The sequence below is a fragment of the Bactrocera dorsalis genome, chromosome 2, assembly GCF_023373825.1.
Source record: "Bactrocera dorsalis isolate Fly_Bdor chromosome 2, ASM2337382v1, whole genome shotgun sequence".
Lineage (NCBI taxonomy): Eukaryota > Metazoa > Arthropoda > Insecta > Diptera > Tephritidae > Bactrocera > Bactrocera dorsalis.
In genome coordinates this window covers 50,870,549-50,897,544 of record NC_064304.1, presented here as the reverse complement: position 1 = coordinate 50,897,544, position 26,996 = coordinate 50,870,549, and the positions used below count along the sequence as shown (strand labels likewise).

General features: G+C 34.5%; 1 protein-coding gene and 1 non-coding gene across 5 annotated transcripts in view; both read left to right on the top strand.

Annotated features, from left to right (window-relative positions):
* LOC105226107 (homeotic protein Sex combs reduced) overlaps positions 1 to 26,265 on the top strand; it is a 54,372-nt gene extending 28,107 nt beyond the window's left edge. For all 4 annotated transcript variants that reach the window (XM_049447837.1, XM_049447835.1, XM_049447836.1 and 1 more), the window contains one exon: positions 22,675 to 26,265. In XM_049447837.1, the coding sequence (XP_049303794.1) occupies positions 22,675 to 22,982 (308 nt within the window). In that variant the 3' untranslated portion in view covers positions 22,983 to 26,265. The remainder of the gene's footprint in view (positions 1 to 22,674) is intronic.
* Positions 25,733 to 25,805, top strand: Trnak-uuu (transfer RNA lysine (anticodon UUU)). The gene has a single exon. It is a non-coding gene; the product is annotated as a tRNA-Lys (tRNA).
* Positions 26,266 to 26,996: the final 731 nt, after the last annotated feature.

Below are 26,996 nucleotides of genomic sequence, written 5' to 3'. Positions count from 1 at the left end.
AGTCGATGACGTACAATCGCTGAAAGATGTGTTTTAGCCTACTAAACTCTCATAATTACAACAACTCAACACATTATACGAAAATCACTTTATACGAAATTCAAAATTTCACTTTCACACTCAAGAGCAAAAGAGCGTTTTTCCCTTATTAACTCAGGCAACGCATTATAAGGGAAATTTATAGATATACAATAATATATTTGTGAATCGGCCAGTAAACATTAGGTGCTAAATGTAATAGAGATTAAAGTGTAAACTAGCAAAATGTAATTGAAGTGTAAATGGGAAAAAGTTCGAGCAATAAATTTAGTTAAATGCCAGCAAAATGTTCAATGAAAATTTATCAAATCAAAATGACATCATACTACATGATTAAGGCCCACCGAATTGAACACAGAAATGCTTCAAAGCCATGTTTTGAATTTTAATCGTACACTATATTGACCTCATGTCGGCAAACGCGCCCACGCATTCCTACCAATGTCAAATTAGGAAGGCTATGTCAGAAATACCCAGCAGCCGACAGCCGGTAGCCAGAACGTGCGTTCATAAAATGCAGCCAAACGGAGTATCTTCAAGGTGAAACAGAACCATCACAAATTGGTTGCAAATTCAACAAGAAATGTTGAATTATTAATAAACATAAGTGAGCAGTGAGCAACGGCTGGTCACGTGCTTCTTGGCCAGCTTGTAAGAATTCATACATACATATGTACTATATTTTTTTTTGGTGAGCACACCTACCTTTTCAAATAGACATTTCTACTTATTTGAACATAAAATAAAAAAGCATCATGTTCGAGTATTTAGAGGGTCTTCCACGTTTCCTTCGGATTGTTTGAAATTTCGTGCAAACCTTATACATATAAGTACATATACCCTGTTCAATAAGGTACAATGTACAAGGGCTGCAAGTACTTATATTTGATTTAGTTGTACAAATAAATCAGCACACCTCAAAATATTAAGGAGGAGCACTTGCTGCTCTTAACGTCTCTAATATCCTCTGAGCAGAAATTCGCTTTAAAAAAAAAAACAAATATTGAGGAACCAAAACTCACTAGTTAAAATTCAATTAACAGCCGTAACAAAAATCAAAAATTGTGTTGAGAATATAACAAATTAATTATCTGGATAATTGATGAGCTCTTAATTCTTAATGATTCTTCTTTGAAACCGTTCCAGAAGAAAAAGCAAGAGAAGCTAAATCAGTAACAATGTCCAACGAGCTTAGGGCTGCAATCGAAATAAGTAGCAGCAACTAACAAAAAATAATTAATTTTAAATCATTTGTGGATCGAAACAACGGCAAGCATCAGGTGAAAGATGCTCGTCTGATGCCGTCAGTTTCAGTAAGCCCGTTGAATTGGCCATACACGTAGGTATGTTATTTTTATCAGCTTCGTTGTATCTGCATACGATTTTAATGTGAATACATATTTTTTTCACATAATTTATGTGCGCATTTACGCCAAAGATAATTACCGCCTATATTTCCTTGAAGGAGAACGTCAAAGTCGGTCCAAGATTTTGCAAAAACTCGTACCACAACTCCAATGCAAGAAAAGAAGAGGGTTATTATATGGGTATACAATTTCAATATAGTCAGATATGCATGCTTGTATGCATATATGTATTAACATCACAGAATATACTGATACATAATTACTCTTCGTATGTTCATGTACAAGGAACATGCATTTATGTGTTTAAGAGCAAATGCCTTAAAGTTCAAAAAAGTTGTAGTTACGGCTGAGATGCCTTGCAAAGCGTTGTATAAAAGAGTTTAATTCTAAATGACCAACTCACATAATTATGGGGCTTCCGAGTAGGGAGCCCACTTGTTCAGCTATTCAGGCTGAACTTCATTTTATCAACGCGTTATTTATTATACATAGATGTTTATTCCAGAGTTGTATAAAAGTTGAAGAACCAGCAAGTTATAACCTGTTCCAACTTTATTTTCCACACTAAGTTTTCCCTTATATTACATGCAGTTCAGCTTAGAACTGTTCACATAATAAAAAAAATAAATTTCAGTCAAGTGGCCATTTTAACTTGTTAGAAATACATATATACGGATATCCTCTGCATAAAAATCTTACTAGGATTTTTTCTAAAACAAAGAGTGCTTCGGGAATAAGAAAACGTATCGCAATTTTGTTCACACTTTTCCAAATAAAAATTTCAAAATTTAATGTAATTTTAGCATATAGAAAATTAGAAAATGATAGCCTGCTGACTAGTAGGACTACGTTTCATACTAGTTTTGAGACAATTGATGTTGCAACTGGGTATATTTACGCATACCTTGGCACCACATATTAAAGTCATTTAGCATCATGTTTGCTTTGCTCACAATCCGCTGATTCTTGCATCGGGGAACCTGTTCGGCTACTTGCTCAAGTTGTTTAATTAAATTGCGCTACAAGAAGAGTCTGATCTTAGCAAATGATCAAAAGCACAATAAGAAATTTAAAGGCAAATACTACAACAACGTCTATTCAGCGCTGAATTAAAGTAGCGTCGGCTGAGCAATTTTAATGGAAGTCCTGTTCTTTCTCCTTCCTGCCGCACTGCCGCCATGGTGAGCACCGTTGAATGAACACACCTTAGTACACCATATTCATTAAGCGCCACGCAGAAAAGGTGCTCATCGCAGCCATTTTTCTTGCAAAGCATGCGGTTTTTTAGCTTTCTTTGGATCCACCGAAAATTACGCTTTTGTCCACTTCTTTCGCCTCTTAATGAAAGGCAGTGAACTATACCAGTATGCACACACGCAAATTTATATTGGTTACATCAATGCGCAGCCACTATAATCTGTAGATACCCCGACAGCGATTCTGCAATCCGGTGCACTGCTTTGCAATCAATCAAATTGGGAATATTGACCACAAAGAAAATTTCTATGCAAGAAAGTTATGCACACTTCTTCGGGATGGAAGTGCACTTTTTATGCTTTCCTTGAAGTTTGTAGTCAACGCATTCATTGATTTGCCATTAATAATATTCACAAAAATTATATTCTTGCTCGTGGCGTTTGGTACGAGTATTTTTGTTTTTATTATTTTCTTTTTTTTTTTGTTTCTTTCCTGGCGGGTGTCGTAATTGTGATAAATGTCTTTTCGTCACCAGCACAGAAAATGTGAAGAAGTACATTGCCCTATCAGCAAAAAATAAATAAAAATTGAAGTCTACAATTGCTTCAGCGGAGATTCTGTATACAGAGGCTTCAATATCATTTGAAAAGAAATTTATTATGATAAAGAAAGGAATTTGACTTATATTCTGCATAGCGCAAGAAGAAGATTTGTATGTATGTATATCTCATTGGAATGTTAAATATACAGATCTGGTTCCACTAAAACTTATCAAGATAAATATTAGCCAATCCGATTTCATTTAGTTAACAAAGCAAGTTCACAACTCTCCAGTAGGTGTCATTATTTGATAACTTCAAGCAAGTCCATTTTATGACATAGGGCTTGAAATCTATTTTTTCATTAATAGCCTCTCAACCAAAACGCCACAGCTTTATGAGCTCCAGATTTTCAAATTTATTCATACACGTACATGATGACTTTGCACATAAAATTCCAATATCAAAACTTAATTGGCTGTTTTTAGCACTTTCAGTTCAACTTTTGAGCGCTTTTTGTTGAATTAATAACAGAAGTATTGATATATGTACATATTAGTTAATATGGTTTTATTTATTTTTAATTTTTCAGAAAACTTCAGTTGTTAATGACAATAGTCCAAGACTATTTAATCAGATAGTAAATCCTGCATGAATTCAATCATGAATACACAAACTATTGTTGTTGTTTTACCAAAACATCAAAGTTATTAAATAATAACTCATAGCTGAATGAAATGTATGTGCCGATTTTTACAACATCCGGCTCTTATTAATATGGAAATTTAAATTATTCTGCTTAAGCGGATTAGGGAATGTTGGTAGACGAATTGGATTTTAATAAAATAAATAAAACAGACCTTAAGCGATTACATAAAGTAGATAAATTCATAACATGACTAAGAGCAGAGGAGACTGCCGCATAGGACTAGTAGCTTTTAACAATGCAAAGCATCAAACATGCATAGGTGTGTAGAACATACATATGTATGCTTTTAAGCCCATATATACGTGTAGACTACCAAGGTACATCCAATATGGCCGCTAGCACTATATGTCAAACTTAAAAATCTTAAACGTAGAAAAGATACAAAAAATATGCGATCATTGTGCCTCGTACGTGTTTGCCTCGAACTGAACAGAGACTCTCGCCCATCTCATCTTTGAGCTCCACAAAAGATGTTTTGATTTTTTTATTTACTCATTATACAAGTTATTCTCGTCTTTTTCTGGTTTTGGTTTTTTGTGGTTTTTGTTAATTTTTTTGTTTTATTATCTCACTTTCCCAAGTAAGTCAGGCGCGCATGTGCAAATTTGTTGCTGTTACACTGAGCTGTAAAAAGCACGCCAACTACAGAGCAATATACCCACACGCGCACATCACAACAAAAATCACGCTGTTCGCATCCGCCCGCCTTTTAATGAAGCGCGAAGCGGAACGAACGCGCTTACGTAGCTCCACCAATGGATCCGTGGTTCAAGCCATATCATAATAGCTGCAACAGCATCCACGATCAGCGCTACCAACCAATATTGGAAGTTGTAGGTAAAATATGACTTAAATGTGCATATAACATACCTACATATGTGTACTAATCTATATATGTATATACATATGTATGTATATACAAGAGTACATTTTATATTCCTTGCTTTAAAGTTAAAGTTAGTGTTGTTAATTGTAATTTCCATTAGCACCAAACACGTTTACTTACTTTTGTAGAGTAATAAAAGAATTTGGAAATGTGAAACAATGGAACCGATAATAAAAGAGTATGATGCAATAAAGAAAAGATGAGTGTGGATTCTCCGACTTCGCAATCAACACCACCTACCGCCTACTTGAATATATGATTTTGTATTTACCTATGCAGACCGACGAAGTTGTGACGACAAATTGCAATTATGTACTGTTATTAAATGAAAACTATATGCAAATACCATTTCGGTGAGGGTAAAGGGCTTACACTAACGAATAAAATGCTTTTAAAATCAATAACATGGAACTTGAAACACAAAAAGGGCAAATACATACATAACCACCTACGAAATTACTATTTATATTATTATATATAATCTTCCTTTAGCAAGTATTTTGTTTGATTTATTTTTGTTATTATTAAAAATATTAATAATATTAAAATCGAGCTTCTATAAAATCGGAGCAAAATTAATAAAAAATATAAACGTTTGAATCATTTTATTAATATAATTAACTTTAAAAAAACCTTACAATACATTAGTGTTTTTCTTACAAAATGAAAAAAAAGACTAAATAACATAACACACATTATTTAACTTACTTCACATCGTTTGACAAAGTTGCTGTTAATAAAGCTTCTACTTCTACTACACCAGCTGTTTCGCAAAATCACTCGTACAGATTTCAATACCCGCACAGCACCATATGATGTCATTACACTTGACTGAACGGTTGAAATTCCTTAGAGCCCTGGCTCAAAAGCCCAGAAGCCCACAAACAAAGGGAATGTGAGTGCGATTTAAATATTATTTATAATATGTTTCAGTAAATGGTACAGTGGTACAGTATTCTAGTTCTACCATCACAACATGTTGCTCGTATAAAAATTTTGTTCACTTAACGGATGTTTGTATCACGAATTATTTTAATGATCAGGATGGCATATATACACTCGTTCCTTAGCACGCCATTAAACGAAAACTTATGAAAAACCATACCTTAGCACTAAATTAAAATACAAAGCTGTAATTTGGTACAGGGGATCGAAGTAGCCAGGGACACTTGTGGAATAAAAATTTTTAAAAGTGGGTATGGTCCCGCTCACAAATTGTTGTAATGTATATCTTTCAAACCTCCAAACCGCTGAAGCTAAATCAACAAGTTTGTTTTTTTAGCACCTCTTCGTATGCTGTGAAAATTAATAAAAAATCAGATAATAACCTCGCCTACTCTCATAAAACGGTTATAATGAAAACTACTATATAAGAATGAGACTGTCCACCTTCTTGGTGAAATCCTATATCTTAGGAACACCAATTTGGTGTCTGAGATTACTGTGAAAAGCTGATGACAACCACGCCTACTTCGCCATACAACAAACTTCTGAATTCTATCTAATTCTTTCAAACATCGGTGAAGTTCTCATGTCAAGAATGTGAGGATCTATCGCCGGATGTTCTGGCCAAAGTGATGGAAAATGCCATAAAAAGGGCTCAAATGACAATCAACAGTGGCGGCGGCCATTTACATGATATCATATTCTCTACTTGATGTAAAAAAATGTAAAAGACCAAATAAAAATAATCCACAAGCAGAATCAAAGTTTTTCATTTTTTAAAAAAGATTTTCACTTTCCAAAAAACATCGGAAGCCACACTGTACATGTATGATAAACCTTAATGAAATTCAAAAAACCTCATTCGCCCGGATTTGAGGAAGAACAAAAACTGAATTTTGGACCATAATAACGCCCTTCCGCATCGTTGTTTGCGAGCGAATATTTCCCAGACCTGATCCCCTTTGACTTTGTTGTTCCCAAAATCACAAAAAAATGCTAAGTTTACAATGTTTTAAGACTGTGAACTATAGCAAATAAAATTTTTACAGCGAAAGCTCTACAAAAAGAAAATATTAGAAGGAGTTTGACCTTTATTCATAATATTCCAATATATGTATGTACATATCTTAAAGACTTTCTTTCTCAAGAAATTTTTATTCATTTTACACATTTTTTTTCTCCTTCATATTATTTTGAGTCACATTTCTTGAAAACACTGACACACTGTGCGATATTTTTGCCCATTTCGTTATTATAAAGGCACGTGGAATATAGAACTTAGAGAAAGAACGCTTTAAAGCAAAACAATCAATTTACTTTCTGACAAAATTTCCATTTTTCATTAAAAACCAAGCACAGAGTACAAAACATGGCTGAGAAGAAAATTCAAAAGAGAAGACCAAAGCACCCATAAACAATAGAACACCAAGCAAAATAACACGTAGAACTGAATGTTAGGTTGATTCATTAAATGTAGTGTTTGGTATTAAAAGTGTAAATTGACTAGCCCATAATAAGATTTTCAGAATGAAATAAACTCTTATGCAGGAACTGCAAACCAGTTTTTGTAACCTGACATGAGTACGTTCCATTGACCGGATACTTACACCATTTAATTAATATTTCATTCAAATAATTTCTAATAAACTGGCCCGCTTCGTAAAATGTGTCAAGAAATTTGTGTGTGATTTTTTGTTCCTAACTTTTTTAATTGTTATTAATTTTTGGTGTTTTTGCACTGTTGTTTTTAAGCAATAAATTGACCTGCACTGGTGCAGTATGGTTCTGGACCTTAGCTCGCATGTAGGAGTTCAATAGAAATACGAAATCGTATACATAGTTCTGAGTTTCAGCTTCCAACTTTAAGAATACCTTTTAAACACTAGTTTTTCGACGCCCCGATATGTGGACAGCCCCCTTTGCCGGACAAAAATACTCCACGGTGGGTGTCGGGTTTTAAAATATATTTACAACAGCTAAAACATGTCATGAATCACCCTATTGAATTCAAAATAGGCAAAAATGCAAAGCCAAAAATGTGGCAGAACACATGTTCGAAAGTTGGGGAAGTTGTAGAATTTCCTAATTTTATGGGTGCGAAATGTGTTCACTGGGGCAACGGCAGTCACCGTTTCCTTTGTCCATTGTTTGCATGTTACACTTTTCATCGTGTTCGCAATGTCAGTATTCTCGAAATTCATTTACCATTTGCGGACACTAATAACATCTTTTCAAGAGTATTTGATTAATGATTGAGTATATGGCAAGTATTTCCACTCACTTAACAGTACCAACACTTCGCTAAGATACTCAACTTTTGTTGCAATTGTTTTTTAATAAAACATTCCACGATTACGAATAGAAGTAAACATCGTAGACACAAACAACTTTTGTGCGAGAATTTTTTCAATCTGCAGCTTCCACCTGTTGCAGCTACACTACAGATGCATATACACATATTCGTCATATTGAGTTCGTACACTCCCGTTAACAATTTAAGCTTTGAACGCTTTCAAAACCTTTAACTTGAGCTGTAACACTCATACATATGCACATACTTGTATGTATATTATTATAAATACATACACTCAGACTTATTCGTGTCGTTCAGTTAATCGTCGAGTGCTTCATGGGCTTGCGCGTATTAAATAACCCCCCGAAAACGCTAACGCTGTGGCCATAGCAATCGTAATATCATTTGTCGCATCATGTCGCCTCACTTCAATAAGAATCATTTATCATGACACGAAATTCTCATACGATTTGATTAATTTTCTTTTTCCGAAAGAAATTAACCCGATGCTGTTCGGCTGCCACCAATTTGTTCACCGTCGACCCCACCGACACCTTCCTCAAACAAGCTCACAATGCCATTTCAGCACCGCAATCTACATCTTCAAGTTGAATATTTATGTTATTTGCTGCCGACTGTGTTGCCTCCACAGTGGTCGCTGCGTTCAGATCTCCGAAATCGCGCTGATATTCAAAGAATAACTTTGCAAGTCGTCGTTTTAGCATTTTTATACCGAATATACAATTTACTTTGTTGCCGTTTGTTAAGGGGTCCTACTGACTTCCAATGCGCATAGCTTGAAGATTTATTTCATCCAGCTCTGCTCATGCATGTCGCAAGCACATATCACGCGTAGTCCAGCCGCCGCTACTCTTTTATTCAGCGCAACAACTTAAATATTGCAGAGCATAAAACGCAACGCGCTCTGATTTATTTATGGATTTTCGAAGTAAACTAAAATTTTTTATTGAATTAATGTTCATATCTAGCGAGGTTAAGTGCGTAAACAAATCGTTTAGCAATATATTTTTAGGTTTAATAAGTGCTCAAGAATTCAACCAAAAACCGAGACGAGTTTAACTTTGTTTGCCTTAAATCATTCCGTTATTATAAAGCAGCTTAAAGTTGTTTCGAGCCAATTTGCTCAATTTGAATGTGAGTGATGGATTCTAGCTCTCGTTTTGACAGCCATGCCACCTCTTGTGTTTTCTTCTTCTTCACTGTTTTTCTTGTAATTGTTATTTTTGTTGCATCCGTTCGAATGTCAATGATGTTTGCAGAGGTTGATGCTGGTGTGAGGTTGATTGTTGTGGTCACGTGGTCAGATCGGAAGTGAAATGATTTATGATCACGAGAAGTGATCGAACTAAATAGGAGACGTGGCAATATTGTTATTTCTGAGTATTGTCAATTTGACAACCAATTATAGTGTACATGATACTCTTTTTTATCGCACTTTTACTCATAAATGTTTAGAGATCTTGTATCAAACGTAGAATAATTTTAGTAAGAAACCAGAACTCAGGATCTTGGTCTCTAAAAACCATTCTAAAAACAAAAGGATGCACATCAATTTAACTTTAGTCATAAGGCCGATTCTGAACTGGTTTAATTTAAAATATTAACTATTATTGATATCACTCATACATTGTACTGATTCACGTTGTGCCAAGTCAAAATATCTCTTATGGTTCAATTACCTATGAACGTGACCTGTGTTGCCATCAAAAAATATTAACGGAATAGTGAATTATTGTATGCTACCGTATTTTATGAATAATATTTCATTATCTAAACGAAAACTATTGGCATTTCTTTAATTTTTTAACTACTTTAAAATTGCTGACCTGACGACATTGTGTTATGAACTAACGCTACTAGTTTATCGCACTTGACGACATTCCACATTGGTGAGTTACTGCATAATAACTGTGACCAATGCGTACTGTACGTTTAAATTTCATCATGTTGTTATATGGGAACAAAGGGCAGTTCTGCACCTCATTATTATTTACAAAACATTCACACATATGCCTATATTTATAGAATGGAGACTTGAACAAACCCGCTACATAAATCAAGAAGAATGTAATAATTATATACATAGATCCAATAGAAGACGATTAATGTAATGAGGTACTTTCACGTATTGAGATATTATGCATATATTGTATATTGAAATGTACAAATTATCTAACATTAGTAATAATATAAAAATCTGTTTTATTAAATACAGACTCAGTTAAGTTGTATACAATTTTTTATACTCTTGCAATGTGTAGGAACAGAGTATAATACATAGTTTTGGCGCACGAGTTCCCTAGCAAAAAGTGAGAACTAGTTCGTAGATGGGCCTAATCGGACAACTTCTACCTATAAAATGCCATAACTAATCACAATTAAGAAACAAAACTGTAATTTTGCACAGAGATCGCAATAGCAAGGGACATCTGCAGGTATACAAATTTTAAGATACCCCTACCGACATTGCAAGAGGGAATGAGATCGACTCACCATATAACGGTTGTGTTAAAAATTACGTAGATTGCCTTTTATATTTCGGGATTTGACAACATTAACATTAACAATTAACTCACAACTTTTTTAAATTTTGACATTTTTGATGTTATACATACTTCGACCAAAAAATGGAATTCGATCGAAAACAATTGCTAATTGTTTGTTAGAAGTGCTTCTAATATTTAGCAGGTTACTATAAATGAATATAGGTAGTCTTAAAACTCTAAGTAGTTTCTATCAATATAAGTTGCATTTCGGAGTTCTACACAAAGCAAGGTTTCACCAGAGTATTACATCATTCATTTCACACTTAGTAGAGGCAATGTTACCAGAAAAAAATATTACATTGCATTCATTGTAACATTCTCAAAAATTTTAGTTTTGATTCCACGAAAGTATAACAAACACTGTGTAAATATAAGTTCAAAGTAATATTTAGTAAATCAACCAAGTGAGGACGTTGTGTCCATCTGGCATCACTGACTAAATGTGCTAAATACTTCATGAACTTTAATGTATGCGAATCGATGGATCAACTTCCAAACCTTAGTGCACTTGCGGGCCGCACACGTTGTTCGCAGCGTCGACTATGAAATGACAATGACAACGGAACTTAAGTTATATGTAAAGTATGCACATATGTATATTCTTACTCGTATGTATATCTTCCACCGACACCATACTAACAAGAATGAAAACATTCATTGCAATGCATTATGCTTAATGTTAAAGTTTTGTAGATATCACCACATCTGACAAATGACAATTACAAGCAAAAGTGACAACCTACCTGCAGTTTTTTATTTACGATCACCAAAAGAACTGCCACGTTCGCTGACGATGTTTCTATTCATTTTTTATGCATTTTAGTTGTTGCTTTTAGCTGTTTCATTTTGTTATTAAATACCATACTTGCACACTTACATATATACTCTAAGGTGAAGTCAGCAGCTAAGTAAAAATACAGAAAAAAGTACAAAAAACATTCGTAATGCAATTTGTTTGTCAACTAAAGAAAATTGCAACCATAAAACGATGAATTGCCTTATTATATATATATATATTGATATACATATATATTAAGGTATAGTAAATACTCTCTGAGAAACTGGATATAACATATTAGATCTTCTTACAAATTGCAAGGGAAAATAAAAGACGGGGCATTTTGGCTTTCATAAACGATCTTTCCTTGAATATTTTCAGACTCATAAGTAATGAAGGAGTAACCTAAATATCTGCCAAGAAGATAAAATAAGACTTTTATTCCTTTTACCTCATTTCTGAGCTATTGCTTACTAGAGTCTGAGATATTGCTTAAGCAGTTATGATATGTTATCTTGTATGACATCGAACAGTTCTTTAACCTTACTTTCATAAAAGAAGGACATTCAAGGACTAAGACCACTGTAGAAATTTTTTGCGACCACGACGTGAGATCCTTCGGTAAACCGCACAAGACAATGAAACCCCTACCAGATTATAATGAAACGAGAGTCCCCTTTCTAGCAAACTTTTCAGCCTATAATCCATATACCATGTGTACCGATATTAAATGCGTGTTTTTTTGTAAAAATTGAATACTAATTCTGAATGGGAAAGTAAAAACAAATATTCAAGGTTTGGACCACTGCTTTTTAATTCGCTATGTTTCTTGATTTCGTAAATAATTCTGGGAGTTTTAATTGAAAAATTTAATAGATTTGAACGGTGGTTACAGTCGATTTTTTTTATTTTTACCACGGAATAACACGACTCACTTTAGCTGAAATATATTTGTATAATGATATATTTACTTCCAATTATAAGGGGGGTGGAAGCTTTTTTAAATAGTAATACATTGAAACATTTCATTATGCTATATTGGTTGAGTGCTAAGTTACTAAATTTATTGTATATGAGATATATATATATATAAATGGTTTGTGTAAAAGGTCACAATACAAGTTGTTGAGAAAATAATGATAAAAATGTCAGCTGTGTTCATTGTTTACTTTGACTATAGCAGCCACTAAAGTTATTCGTATATTTGTGAGCTTTGCGATTTTTATTTTCTCCCCACACTAAGTTGCTTGTTCGTGAATTCTTGACCAACGACAATATCGTAACGATGCTCTAGCCCCTATATTCACAACAATAAATAATTTCTGTATTTTTGGATTTCTTACATTTTCAAATTTTCTTTAAAAATTCCTCTTAAATCCACTTATTCAAACAGAGAATTGTACAATTCGCGTAGTCCGGAAAACTGGTTTTGAGCCCCGTTTGTCCTATGCTAATTCCATGTCACTCCATAAGTTACATTGGCTGTCATCATTGTTGCCGATATTTGTGTTATTTTGCATACCATCTAGAAATTCCTCAACGCATGCAAAATTCTGCGCAGAATCGATACACAAAAATACAATTTCAAATTTGAATTGCCAATTCTCGCTGCAGCCCGCACTCCCTACCTCTCCTGCGCCTATCATATTCATTGCAAATGACTCAAAGAGTTGCTAACATGTGTTGCCACACAGCGCAGCTGGTGTATTCAAGGTAAAAACTGATCCCGGACAATAAGATCGCTAAACGGATGCTGTTGATCCATTTTGGTGCTGCGCTTTGAATTTTAACTGAGTGCTGTCACTGTGTAAAGAAATTGTGTGAACGCTGCCAAAAGTTGCACATAAATAAACAGTATTTGCTCTATAACGTTGCGTTTATATACATAGATATTCTTACTGTTGGCCATTCGAAGAAGAGACAAAGGCATTGTGCCTTGTCAACTTGTTGCTGAGCCGCATAATATTGTTGTTGCCGCTGTTTGGCATTGTCTTGTGTCACTTTATAAATTTTTATACGTGTACGAATTTTGCATATGTTTCAAACGGGATCAGCAGTTTTAGATTAAAACTGTCAACTGATATGTTAATCTGCTGTCAGTTATGTGGAGTTGAATTTAGCTAGCCACTTGTCTTACACCAACATACAGGTTCATGTGAACTTCTGCGTAACTTGCACAATCTTTTTACTGAAGTTATGGCACTTTTCAGTTGAAACAGTTGTAAATGAGCATTTTCGCATTCAAATTCGACCTTGGTAAGCTTTCGTATATAAAAAGGACTTCTGTTTCATTTGCTATATATAACTACACATTTTAGAGTGCTTGAGTTCAATTTTTTTTTATTTCTTGGTCGAAACATGAAAATGTTGTTTTTTATATTGAAAAACAATAATTCCCTGAAAATTTGAGCCCATATTATTGACTTTAAGATCTTCCTTTTCGATTTTCACGAAAAGAAAGAACAAATTGAGGCTTTAATGAAGTTTTTGTATTTAAAGGTTGATATATTCACTATATATAAAGTTTTTATTCAAACCTATCAGAATTACTATACACGGTTTTTACGGCGTTACCTATAGCGCCCTCTAAGAAGTTACATTGATTGCTCTATTTACCAATCTGTTTAACCTTGAAAATGCCTTAAATTTGAATAAGTCATTATTTTGATACATACAATAATTGGTGTTGAATTTCACCATTGTTATTGCTAATTGTATTAGATTTAAATAAAGGATCGATAAAGAGTCATTGAATTAAGTTTTATATACAAAAATTTCATTGAAATCTATAAATTTTAAAATTTTTTATTAACACGCTTATGTCTCTGAAAACAGCCTGTTTTGCTCAAAATTTAAATCTTTACGACTTTTACTTTGGACGTTTTTAAAAAAAAACCAGCCAAACACAATCAATCAAAATGGGTGAAAAACGAGAAAAATCGAAAAAGAGGTACTTAAAGTCAAAATTAAGGACTCAAATTTTTAGGGATTTTTTTTAACATTAAAAAGAAAATTTTCATGTGTCCGCAAAGAAACAAATTTAAAATGAAACACCCTAATATATACATATATAAAAATCTCCCAGCAGCCTCCACATTGTCATGGGCACTAATAACAATAGGAAGGGGAGAATCTAACTTGTTATTAAAATAAAAGTTAACCAGAGCGTTAAAGTAAGTTTTGGATCTTATTCACTGATGCATGCAAGCAAAAAATGCACATGTCAGACAGACGCTGCCCTAATATAATTTGGTTTCACACATTCTGTCCTATGGTATTTAAGAAATGGGGACAAAGTTGTAAAACGCTTGAAATGGACATTGACGCTGTCAAAAAGCAACAACATGCACAGCGCATAGTGTGATATAAAAAGGCAGGTGCTGTGCGGCTAGGCGGCTGTGATGTTACGATGGCTATGCTTATTGCTGCAACGGTTTCAGTGTTGTATCGTGCTCTTTTGGGGACAGCGGCAGCGATTGGTAATGACAGATTTGTTTTGCAACCATTGGCAATAGGCTATAACAAATTACTTAGCGCCTGATATATCACACACTAAAAATTTTTATGGCCAGATATATATATATATATATACATATATATATATGTAAAGATATATATATATATCTTTACATTATATATTATAGTTGATTTACTTTTGCAACACACGTATACGTCATACGTCATAGATAGTCTGAGGGAAGTTACTGATCTTCGCAGCTTTCATGAAGACGTAGTTTTGCACTAATGTTATCGTTATCACAACTCACTAAATTACTACGCTTTTTGTACTTTTCAAAACCTAACGTTTCAGATGGGTCGGACCAAAAACTATTTCAAAGTAAAACCACTATTTCAACAAATTTAACTCTAGCATCATATTAAGTATTATGTCAACCGATTTACAAATGACACATGCAATTAAAAAACAAATACAAGGAAACTTTGATTGGGCAGCTATATGCTATGTTGACTCCATCTGAATAATTCCTTCGGAAATTGTATAGACATAGACAACGAATTTCGTGAAGACATCTCGTCAAATAAATAAGTTTTTCATACAAGTACTTGATTAAGCTCATTCAGTTTGTATGGTAGATATATGGTATAGTTGGAAACGACCGATAGTTTCGACAAATCAGTCCTTTCTTGGGCGAGGATGAATGCAAAATTTCAGATTGATATCTCAAAAACTGAAGAACTAGTTGACATAGAAACAGACAAACGGACAAACAGTCGAACAAGGCTCTACCGACTCAGCTTGTCATGCTGATCATTTATATAGCAAATCAGAGTGTCTGAACTTGTGCTTTAATGTACCTTTTATTGATTAATGTACATACATACATTTGCCCTACAATCTAAAAATCTTAACATTAAGAAATTGATTTCGCGTACAAAACAACAAGATAAATATTAAATCGCAAACGTCTACCAACTTTTTCTCTTACTTTTATATACATATGTTTGTATATAATACAATTTACTATTTTGCACTCTTGTATACAAATACAGAAATGTAGATGTGTAGGTGCATCTGTGCGTTCAAAGCACATACAGGTAAATTTGCCACCAAGCGGGTTACCTGTCACGTCCATTTACGCCAACTATAGTGGTCATAACGACAATATAGCAAAGCCGCAATCCACACAAACATGTATTAAGATTTTTATGCACACATCTCGCAAACACTTCCTCATGTGTAGGTTTATGTGAAAAAAATAAAAACTTTTAATGGAAAACAAGAAATATTAGTTTTTCAATAATTTTTGAAAACCTAACTGACAGTTTGTCTAATGTTTACACCGTTTTGGTGGAACTCTCGCAGCGCACTCACTTGATTGGGTGCAGCAACTTACATTGTGTTAGTAATAGTGGTTTCACGTTACCTTCAGTTAAAGTAAAAAACTTTATTTGTCTAAATAAGTGAGCTTAAAGTCGAAAATAACGGAATTTGCATGCAACCTTTCCGAACCGTTTATTAATTGAGATATATGGAATTTGTTGACGAAAAATGTTAATTATAATTTTATTGAAGATTCATTATGTAAATATATCGATTTAATTATATGTACAGTAACTTAAATACTTCAATAAAAGCTAGACTTCATTGCATGCATTGTCCTGACTCTCCAGGTGCTCGGAGACAACTGGCCAGCTTTCAACCATGACTGCTCACCAAATAACAAAATCAATTAAATTTCACAAGGGTTTTTTAGGAATCGGTGTAAAAATTAAACAATGATGTAGCTTCGTCCACATTTACATGAAATTCTAAATCTCAGGTACTGCTCAACCCATTCCAATGAAATTGTCAGTGATTAACATTATCCTGACTTTATTATGTTAACTATGGTCAAAATGGACCACAACAACACATACTTCCATCTATCATTATTTTCAATTCCATTTGAGCCTTTCATAAAATTTTGCACAATTAGTGCCTTTAAGGTATTCCAACTGAAGTCTAAAAATTGTCGAAATCGGATCAAACTGTTTAAGCGCCCAGGTAGCGAAGATGTGGACACCAGATTGGCTTTTTACGGAATGTGAGGCAAAATTTGCCCCAGGCCCAATATAAATATTTACATCAGGATTTCAAACATCTGGTTGACTTTGGTTCTTATATATGGGTATATGAGATACCTTACCGGTATATCCGCCAATATGTAAGATATCTTAGCAAAATTAGCTGATCTGAAATTGCTGGGCAGTTTAATGCCGAAAATACACATATGAAATTTGTCTAAGAAATATAGGCAATTGCCTAGGGCGATATTTTTACAAATCTTCTTTACATATTTGATTTATTTATAATTTTTTTTTTATTTCATTTAAATAAAATATAATATAATTTACAAAGTCACTTTATTTATTTCATTTTTATATAATATGCAAAAATCATATTATTTTTATTTTTAATATTAGGTTGTCAAATATCTCCTTTCCGCCTTTTTGCTCTTTATTCAATGCTTTATAAAAAGTGTTACAGTGATCGGATATAGTTTTAGTGCGCCGTTTCGTTCGTCAATCTGTTTCCATCTAGACGGCAACTTCAGAATACCCCTCTCGTAGGAGCCCCCCTCCTTATTTGCGAAGAACTGGGACAGCCTCTTTTGAGTAATCACTTGGCGCTATATCCGGACTATATGGTGGGTGCGATAAAACCTCCCATCCGAGCTCCGAGTCTTCAACGAAGTGTGTGGTCTGGCGTTGTCTTGGTGAAACACTACACCCTTCCTGTTGGCCAATTCTGGACGCCGGACTTCGACCACGACCGTTTTCGCTTGATATGTATTGTCGTATGTGATCCATTTTTCTTCGCCAGTCACCATCCGCTTCAAAAATGGGTCGGGTTCATTCCGTTTCGGCAGCATATCGCAGGCGTCCAGCCTTCTGCAGATGGTTTAAAATGGTTTGGTAACTAACTACTATTTTCTGGACGATGTCACGAGATGCCACATGCCGGTCTAACTCGATGTTTTCCATGATTTGATAGGTATTCGTGGTCACAGGTCTTCCGCCGGCTGGCTTATCCATGGTGCCGTTTCCACCCACTCTAAATCGTCGAAGCCATTCCTCCACAGTTTGAAGTGATGGAGTACACTCCCATAAACCACCATTAATCTCACGGAACTTTTCTCTAGGGGATTTGCCTTTAACGAAGGAAAACTTTAATATAGCGCGAATTTCGGCGTTAGTGAACTCCATGTTTGCACGTCTAAAACTGTTGGACGAAATATCCAAACTAATCATGCATAGCGTCGTTTTGTAGGTTATGTCAAGACCTTTCAAAGATATATAGTATTGCCAGATACGAGATCTGTAACGCTTTATACACAGCCACGAAATTCAAAAAACAAAAAGGCGGAAGGGAGATATTTGACAACCATACTCGTAGTAGCAACTATTAGTAATTAGTATGGTGCACATATGTTGCTATGCGTTGATTACGAGTACTTCATCGATTTGCACACATATTTATGAATTTACATATGTACTTTCGATCAGAAACGGCACCAGTTAGCTTGAGAAAAAAAAGACAATTCAGATATGAGTGTGAAAATGAGTCAATTCGTGATACGAATTCTAAATTAAAGACACGAAAATATTTAAATAATTAACTTTTTAGGTTTAACTACTTATTAAAATAAGTTTTTAATAATCATGGCAACTATTTCGGTTTTCAACCCAATTACATTTGGGGTGAAGTTTTAAAATTCAGTGTTATCGATATCAACTGATCCATAAAAATTTTGGTTAAAATGTTCTCACATTTCCTCTTGTATTTAGAAAAATGTAAAGAAGGTAAAAAAAAAATATTTTATTTATAATTTTAAACTATTTTAATAAGTTATTTAGCACAAATACATAGAAATGTGAAAAATTTGTTGAACATCCCGAAACTGGACGAGGCAAGCTACAATTTGGAAGCAGCAAATATAACATTTAGAAACTGTGGGAAGTGTTTCGAACACAAAGAGTCTATACAAGCTACTATTTAAGTAAAATTAACATTTTGAAACGTTTTTCTCCTTTTCAGTCATTTTTGTTTACCCACAACGCAAAAAATTAAAACCTTCTTAACAACCATGGATATCGTAGTCTGCGCCAACCCAAAGGAAACGGAGTGTTTGTGGTGCTGTTCCATTAATTTTTGTCATCGGATTATAATATAAATCAAAACTAATGTCCATTTTAATAATGTATCACCTTTTCGTAAGCAATAACTGAATTGAATTGCTTTTATTTTTTGGTTAAATCTTTCGCAGTCTTTAGTAAGTAGACTTAGAAGGGGCGCAGAATTTCGCCTTTGCCTAGGGCGGTAAATTCTCTCGGGCCGGCCCTGTACATATATTGATTCTCGCACAAATATGTACATATGTATGTAGGTCAGCGTGTATAAGCAAGTATTAAGTAGCAATATCAAATCTTAATGCAAAATCCTCAAACCTTTCTCTTCCCTTAATACAGGGTGTGTTTTCCTACTTTCCACCTGACTTTAAACAGTTATGTTTGTCAAAATGTGTGATATTTTAATGAAATTAAGTGTACCAGTTTTCTTAAAATATCGTGGTTTAGCGCTAAATATGTAAAGAAATGGTCTAAGCCTCATATCCCTAATAAATATAATGAATTCTGTTCCTCTGATTAACGTTTTGCTCATCAACTCAATAACAACTTTCGCTGACGCGAAGTAAGATATGACAATACAACTAAGTGAGTCCATGACCTATAACAATCTTAAGGAAATTTCATATTTGAACTTAGCTCTTCCGAACTTATTATTTGTACATTCAATCCTATTATATCCTTTAATTATTAAATATTTTACAATTTAGTAATTTCCCCCTTCTTCGCCTTTAGAATAAATGATAGCCTTCTGTCATTTTTATACAATATAACATATGTATATATGTATGTGTATATGTAAATATATATGTATATTAAACAACACACGGATATTCACCAGTTCCGACGAACAACAGCGAATGAGTGATGAACTTGTAGTTCTTGTGCACGCCGCATACCACAAGTAAATATGTAGATGCTCCCGCTGATTGTGACCACTGAAGTTGTTGTCAATCTTCTTCTTGCTTCTTCTGTCTGCTCGCCGATTGTTTTGCCAAGCGTCTGGTTACTGTCTACACGTTGCTGACTTGGTCATTAGTTTTAACCCGTTCACATAGATGCCGGCTGGGGCATATGTATGTTCTATCAATAAACAAGTGTACGTACCAATATTTCCACTTTCCTTCTTTCTATTTCCATTTTCATTTACTATTTTGGCGCGCTCTTCGACATGTCCCCACACATGTCTTTTTATAAAAGAAATAAAATGATAAGAGTGCACAGCAAATAACTATACTGCATATGTGTAGATGTGTTTTTTTATATACATATATGCAATAGTGCACAAAGTAGAGTAATTCATAGCAATAAAGGCGTGTGCGTTAATTTTGTTTCTCGTTTCGTCATTCGTCTCTTTCTCTGCGCGCTGCACAACTCGGTATGGCATGTGCATTTGTATACACATATCATGTATGCATGTACTATATACACGTGATGCGGTTGCCACACTCAAATGCACCTTAATTAAATGAGTGGTAATTAATTTTAAGTTTAATCGGAAATTCCATTTAGATTTTCCCTCTGATTGATATGCTTCGACATGTTTGGTGGTTTGGCGTCAAAACAAAGCCCGGCTAATGTTCATACAAACATATGTACATATGTACACATGCGAGGATTGCTACCACATGTGAGAAAGTGACCTTTTCAAGGCTATTTACTTATTTACAAGACCTAAACCGCTATCAGCTTCTTATTGATTTTTTATAAATAGTGACATGTATTCTTACAATTCGCATTAAAGTAAATCATTTGGGATATGTCTTACACTTCTAAATACGCTTCAGATCGAATTTAAAAATGTGATAAGCTCATACATCTTTTTGAAACATATTGCACACTGACTACAAAACAGTCACAACTCAAAAAGTTTCAAAATCAATACATATTTTTCAATTTATTTATCCACCCAAGAAATTCCATTGCCATCACTATCTTAATTAACTGGTAAATCACCGTTATTGGGTTTATGAATAAAATCCCGAAATTTTAGGAGGATTTACAAAACGTCATAAATTTATTTTAACATCACAATAAATGCTTCTTTAATCTGTCGATGATGTGAAATAAATATGTAAAGTAAGCCTGCAAATATACATATACAAGCATACACGTAAATTCAAGTTGTTGTATCAGCTATGAATTAATTCACATGAACGTTCTTTGCTTAAAATCGAAAAAGCGCTTCCCAAAAACCATTTTGTATAATTTCGAACTAATAAGTGTACAAGCTTAACATAAAAAACTATTATTTACAGACCAGGTTGGTTACACATGTCTATACAAAGCTATGTTTAAAGCACTTTTTAAAACACTAAAGTTCGGTATTGAAGCTTTACTGCTGATGAACAATGTTCTATTAGTAAATATTATACATGCATTAGTTATGCTCGATGTACATTTGTATGTATTCAATACCGTTTTTCATAGACTCATTTGCTCTTTTTTACATTTTGTCTGTTTATATCACATACTTACACAGAGGTGTTGGAAGGCGTAAGCAGGCGTTCACAGCCATTTGAGTAATAGACAATTAGAATTCTTTAACTGAAATACACCCTGCGAAGTGTGAGGTTCATCGCACCAACGACAATCACTCATACTCCAAATTGATCTAAACTAGCGAAGCGAGTGCAACCTTTTTTCACCTACTCTAGACCTACACCAATATCTGCATCAAACGCAAACTAGTGCTGTTAATTTTGACTGTATAATATTTAATAGTTGGCATAAAAGAGAGTGTCTTTCCATTCATTTGACAGATACTATCATAATCCATCTACCTGAAAATACATCAGACTGATACCTGAAAGACCTTTAACCCATAAGGTGGGCGCGTACCACCCAATTTATGGTTTGCGATTTCTCGACTTTGGACACGATGCTCTTTTCACAAAAAATCACGTGTCAAGGCGCAATTTAGAGTAAAGACTTGATTACTCTTTAAGTTTTCGTAGTTTTCTAACTACATAGCATCAATGAATGAATCACAAAACAACACGGTAAAGCATTCGTTCCTTATGGTATAGGTTTGCCGTAGACCTAGAGTCGCTCGTGTGCGGCTGATAATATCGACATTTACCTTTTATTATTATTAACTTCCATATGAAGAGGACAAGACGCGTCGACTCTAATGAGGGGGCGTGAAGTGTGGCATGTAGTAAACCTTTTTTATTTGTTTATTTCCGTTTTCACCTCATTTTATGTTTACTGAAAATTACCATTTACTGAAGCATTTTCTGATTACATACACATAAGATTGGCTTTTTAATCAAGGGGTGGAAAGCATCTACGGAAGGCAAAATACGATTGTAGTGCGGAGTGAATAAAAAATAAATGCAACAGTGCTTAAGAAATATGTGGCAGTGAGTCAATATCACAAGGAAGAAGAAGCAGAACAGACGCGCAATCGCTTTGTTTTTCATTTAAATGCTGGGAAAGTTGGCAAATGTCGCTTTTGGCTGAATGTTTTGCTGTTTGGGGTCGTCTCACTGAGCTCATATTTGAGTAGCATAAAATTTTCAAAATTTATATATAAATATGTATATGTAACTTTATTAATAAATGACTGGTTTTCAGCATTACGGGGATACGAAGGATCCCACGAACTCATTTAGGTGATTTCGGCAATCCCCCACGTTCTTTATCTATTTCGGATTTCCGTCCTTTACATTATCAATACAATTCATTATTTTATTGGAACCCTTTTTTATTTTTCATTACAGGTACTGTTAATGCCAATGGCGAGACGAAGCGACAACGGACCTCATACACCCGCTATCAGACGTTAGAGCTAGAAAAAGAATTTCACTTTAATCGATACCTGACCCGCCGAAGGCGTATTGAAATTGCGCACGCGCTATGCCTCACCGAACGACAGATCAAGATCTGGTTCCAGAATAGACGAATGAAATGGAAAAAAGAGCACAAAATGGCTTCTATGAATATTGTACCATATCACATGGGTCCTTATGGCCACCCTTATCATCAATTCGATATTCATCCGTCACAATTTGCTCATTTGAGTGCATAGGACGCGTGGCACTTTTCGGGTACTGGTTAGAGACTCAATCAGTTGTATCAGGAACCATATCAGGCGGCGGCAGCAGCTAGTGTAGCAGCTGGTGGATATCAGACACAAAACACACAAGACTCTAGCATGGCCCTGAGCGGCGGTGCTGGCGTTGGGGTCGCTTCTGGCGGCGGTAACTCGCTGTTCGCTTCTGCGACCGCTTCCAATGCTGAATGTGTCAAATATCCACAAGAGTTCTGATCTCAAATTATCTTCAGAGAACATCCACAGCAATTGCATCTCCAACATGAGCACGAATTTCTACAGCAGCAACACCAATACGAGCAACAACATTTAGAACAACAACCGCTGCATCATCATCACATCCTCCAGTCCGAACGTAGCTCCCTTCTGCAGCTCTGCGAAAATAAACAATTGTGCGAAGATGCAGAAACCACGGAGTTGGAGTTCAAGGACGAAATCGTCGGTGGTTGTAATATGTATTGTTGTTGAGCGATGTCAATGTTGTTGTTGCAATAAAGCTGTAGATGCCTTCGAGACTGCTATAGCTGCTGCTAGCGACTGCTAAAAACAAGAACAACGATGATAATTTCTGAATGCAACTGATTTGTGTTAAGCAAGCAACGAGCCTCTAAGAATGAATATAGCTTTCGCGGAGCATTGGCACTTATCACCGAAACTTCCGAGAGTGGCTCGTGCAGGTTTATGATACTGGTCAGCAACAGAGGAATTTCGTTTCATTTGAATCTTGTGAATTCATGATGTTCACATTGAAAATCCTCTCCTTTGTAAGTTATAAGTACCTCAATGGACTGACAAAGCTTTAAACTAAAGACTTTGCATTTCGTCCTCTTTTTCGTGAAATTGCGAAAACCGTCCAGTATGATAAACCGCTATATTCTCTAAGCAGTATTCGAAAAGCAATTAGTTTTAAGAAAACCACAAGCACTGCCGTCCGCTCAAAACTGCGATGATTAATTAGTATATTTCGAAAACTTAATTATTAGAAAAAAAGCTGATTAAAGAAAATCTTTATTTTATTTATAAACAAAAAAATTGAAGAGAACTTAACAACGACGGCAGTGCTGTGTTAATTTTAAAGTAGTTTAATATCCAGTGTACAGAATAATACAGTGATCCGCTAACTGTTTTGGTGAAAGTTTAAATTCAATTTTTTCAATCATATTAGCCCCAGCACCCCTCCAACTTCAGCATTTCAAAAAACATATTATTATTGTTGAACCTGGCGGAAATGTGTTGACAATTTTAAAAGTGTCGACATCTTGTATTATGTGCGACAGTACTTAATTCTATTTAATAGGATGTAAACCCCATAATATTTGATTTGTTAGCGTACTCATCTTTGTACAAATCATATTTTGTAATGTAAAATTATTTTCATGTTTGTATATATTGAAAGTATCTGTTTAAATTTTGATTTTTTTTATAATATAGCTTTAAATTGTTTTTGTTGACTCTGTGAATTTCCGGGCACTAGCAAAGTTTGCAACTGAGCTTAACTACACGTGATTTCAGAAACCTTTCATAATCCATAAATATTAATTTATAAACCAATAACAAAAACAAATTCGGGGAAAACAGGTCATGTTTAGTAGTCAATAAGACAAAACATAAATATAAATACTGATATTCAAACATAGGAACTTTTGCCACAAATCCTCAATTTTGCCTTTTTGTGAAAATTTTAGAGGACGTTCTCATCATATTTGTTAATCAATTTTATTAGTAAATATGAAGTTGTCAGCCATACAGACTTTGAAGTATTTCGTTTTAAGCGAATTCCAGACCTACATAAAAATTACAGCAATACCTTTCTTTAGTTAAGAATCAACTAAATAGCTCTTTAAACTGCAAAGTCACACGCTGCTTACAAATGAGAAGAAAAAGAGAAATATTGTACTAAAATCATATATGTACATACACATATGTAGGTTTATGCAAATGTTCGACCATGTAAGTAGACTTCTAATTATATTCCCCGGTAATAATAAGGTTAGTGCATTCGTATCAAATATATAATATGTATATTGAGATAGTCTAAAACAAATTGAAAACATTGCTTCATTAAGTAATTTAGTTAAGACAAGGTTAATTTTAAAAAAATTTAGCGAAAATTGTTTGTATTGCGATTTTTATTTCTACAATAAAATCGTTTTATCTTAGTTTAGTAAGGCAAAGATAGTTTCATAGGAGATTTGCAATATCAGTATAAATAGCGATTAATATATCGATTGATATTTTATGGCTAAGTGAGTCTCAAGTGTATGTGTGGTATGTGCACAGTTATCAACCCAATTTGTATAAGAACGCTGCATTCCATGTAAAGAAATTAAAGTGGTTAGTTACATAATATGTCTCAAAAACAATTTCAATGAACGCACTAGTTTAGCAATCTGACTTCAGTTTATATTTCCATATTTACCTACATATGTATTACGTAATATGTGTGCGTACACATAAACTCGTACGTATGCATACTTTAGATAAATCAATTGCCCGGATGTAGTGCGCAATACAAGTAAACATACGATTAAATAGTGTAAGATTATGGTAATGCAATACTTAAAAAACTAAGCTAAGGATAGATTAAAAAATCAAAAAGAACAAAATTAATAAAATATTTTAAAAAAATTTAAATTTTCGTATTTCAAGGGTGTTCTATGGTGCAAGATGGACATGTGGAAATGGTGGTGACACCCGTTACTTGGACGAAAGATATATTTATATGTGCCCGGGTAGCTCAGTCGGTAGAGCATTGGACTTTTAATCCAAGGGTCCAGGGTTCAAGTCCCTGCTCGGGCGAAATTCTTTATTTTTTTATTGTTATATTGTATTTAAATATTTCAATATATAGTAGAAAAGTATCCAATAACTTATAATTGAAAATTATATTCCGTTTTAAATTGGTTTTAATGACTCTGAACTATAGTATTTTCGTTATTTTATCTTAAGGGTAATGATTGTCCGTTATTATTAAGTTAAAGCTGTAAATTGTGAAAATGTATTACTGCTTCGTGCGAAGACTCGCTCCTAGCACAGGCACGTAGCCAGGGGGGGGGCTAGAGGGCTGAAGCCCCCCCCCCCCGAAATAAGGAATTTTTTTAAATAAATCGCAAATAAAAAAGATTTATCACTGACTGAATCTTTTGAAACTCTTATACACAACTCAGCTCAAACCTATAACAGTCGTACGCAACTACACTAGACGGTGACTGAAAACTTATCAAAAGTCATACTTAAGCGTTGTACAGATCTGCATCTTGATATGCCGAAGTTGGTTGGACAGGGATATGACGGAGCAGCAAACATGTCAGGGCATTTAAGTGGAGTGCAAACCAGGATAAGACAACTGTATCCAAAAGCACGATATGTTCATTGCGCTAGTCACCGATTGAACCTTGCGCTTTCTAATACTATGTCATTACCTTCAATACGGAACTGCCTTGGTTTTGTCAATGAAATAGCAAATTTATTTAGAAACCATTCAAATGCAAACACAACTTTCCAGGACGTTATACAGAAGCACGCACCAGAAAGCAAAAAAAGACGACTTGTTCGCCTTTGTGAAACAAGGTTTATAGAAAGGCATGAAAGCATTACAAGCTTTGTGGAGCTTTTCAAATTCAGTGTACTAAGTTTGGAAATAATTTCGAGTAAGACATGGTCCATTTCGTCTAAAGCATCAGCCTTCTTAGCAGCGGTAGAGAAAAGCGATTTTTTGCTTAGTCTATTCGTCTGTGAGCAATTGTTCAGCTGAACGCTGCCACTGTCTGTGCAACTCCAAGAAAAATCTATGGATTTTGTATCAGCAATGAACCGAGCCAAAGAATTAATAAGAACTCTGCACCAGATAAGAGAAACAACGGATGGTTTTTTCAACGATATTTTCCAAACAGCATCACAAATGTCTAAAGATCTTTTTGACACAGATCTTGTAGTGCCTACAGTGACTTCGCGTCAAACTACTCGTGCTAATCCACCTTGCACAACCCC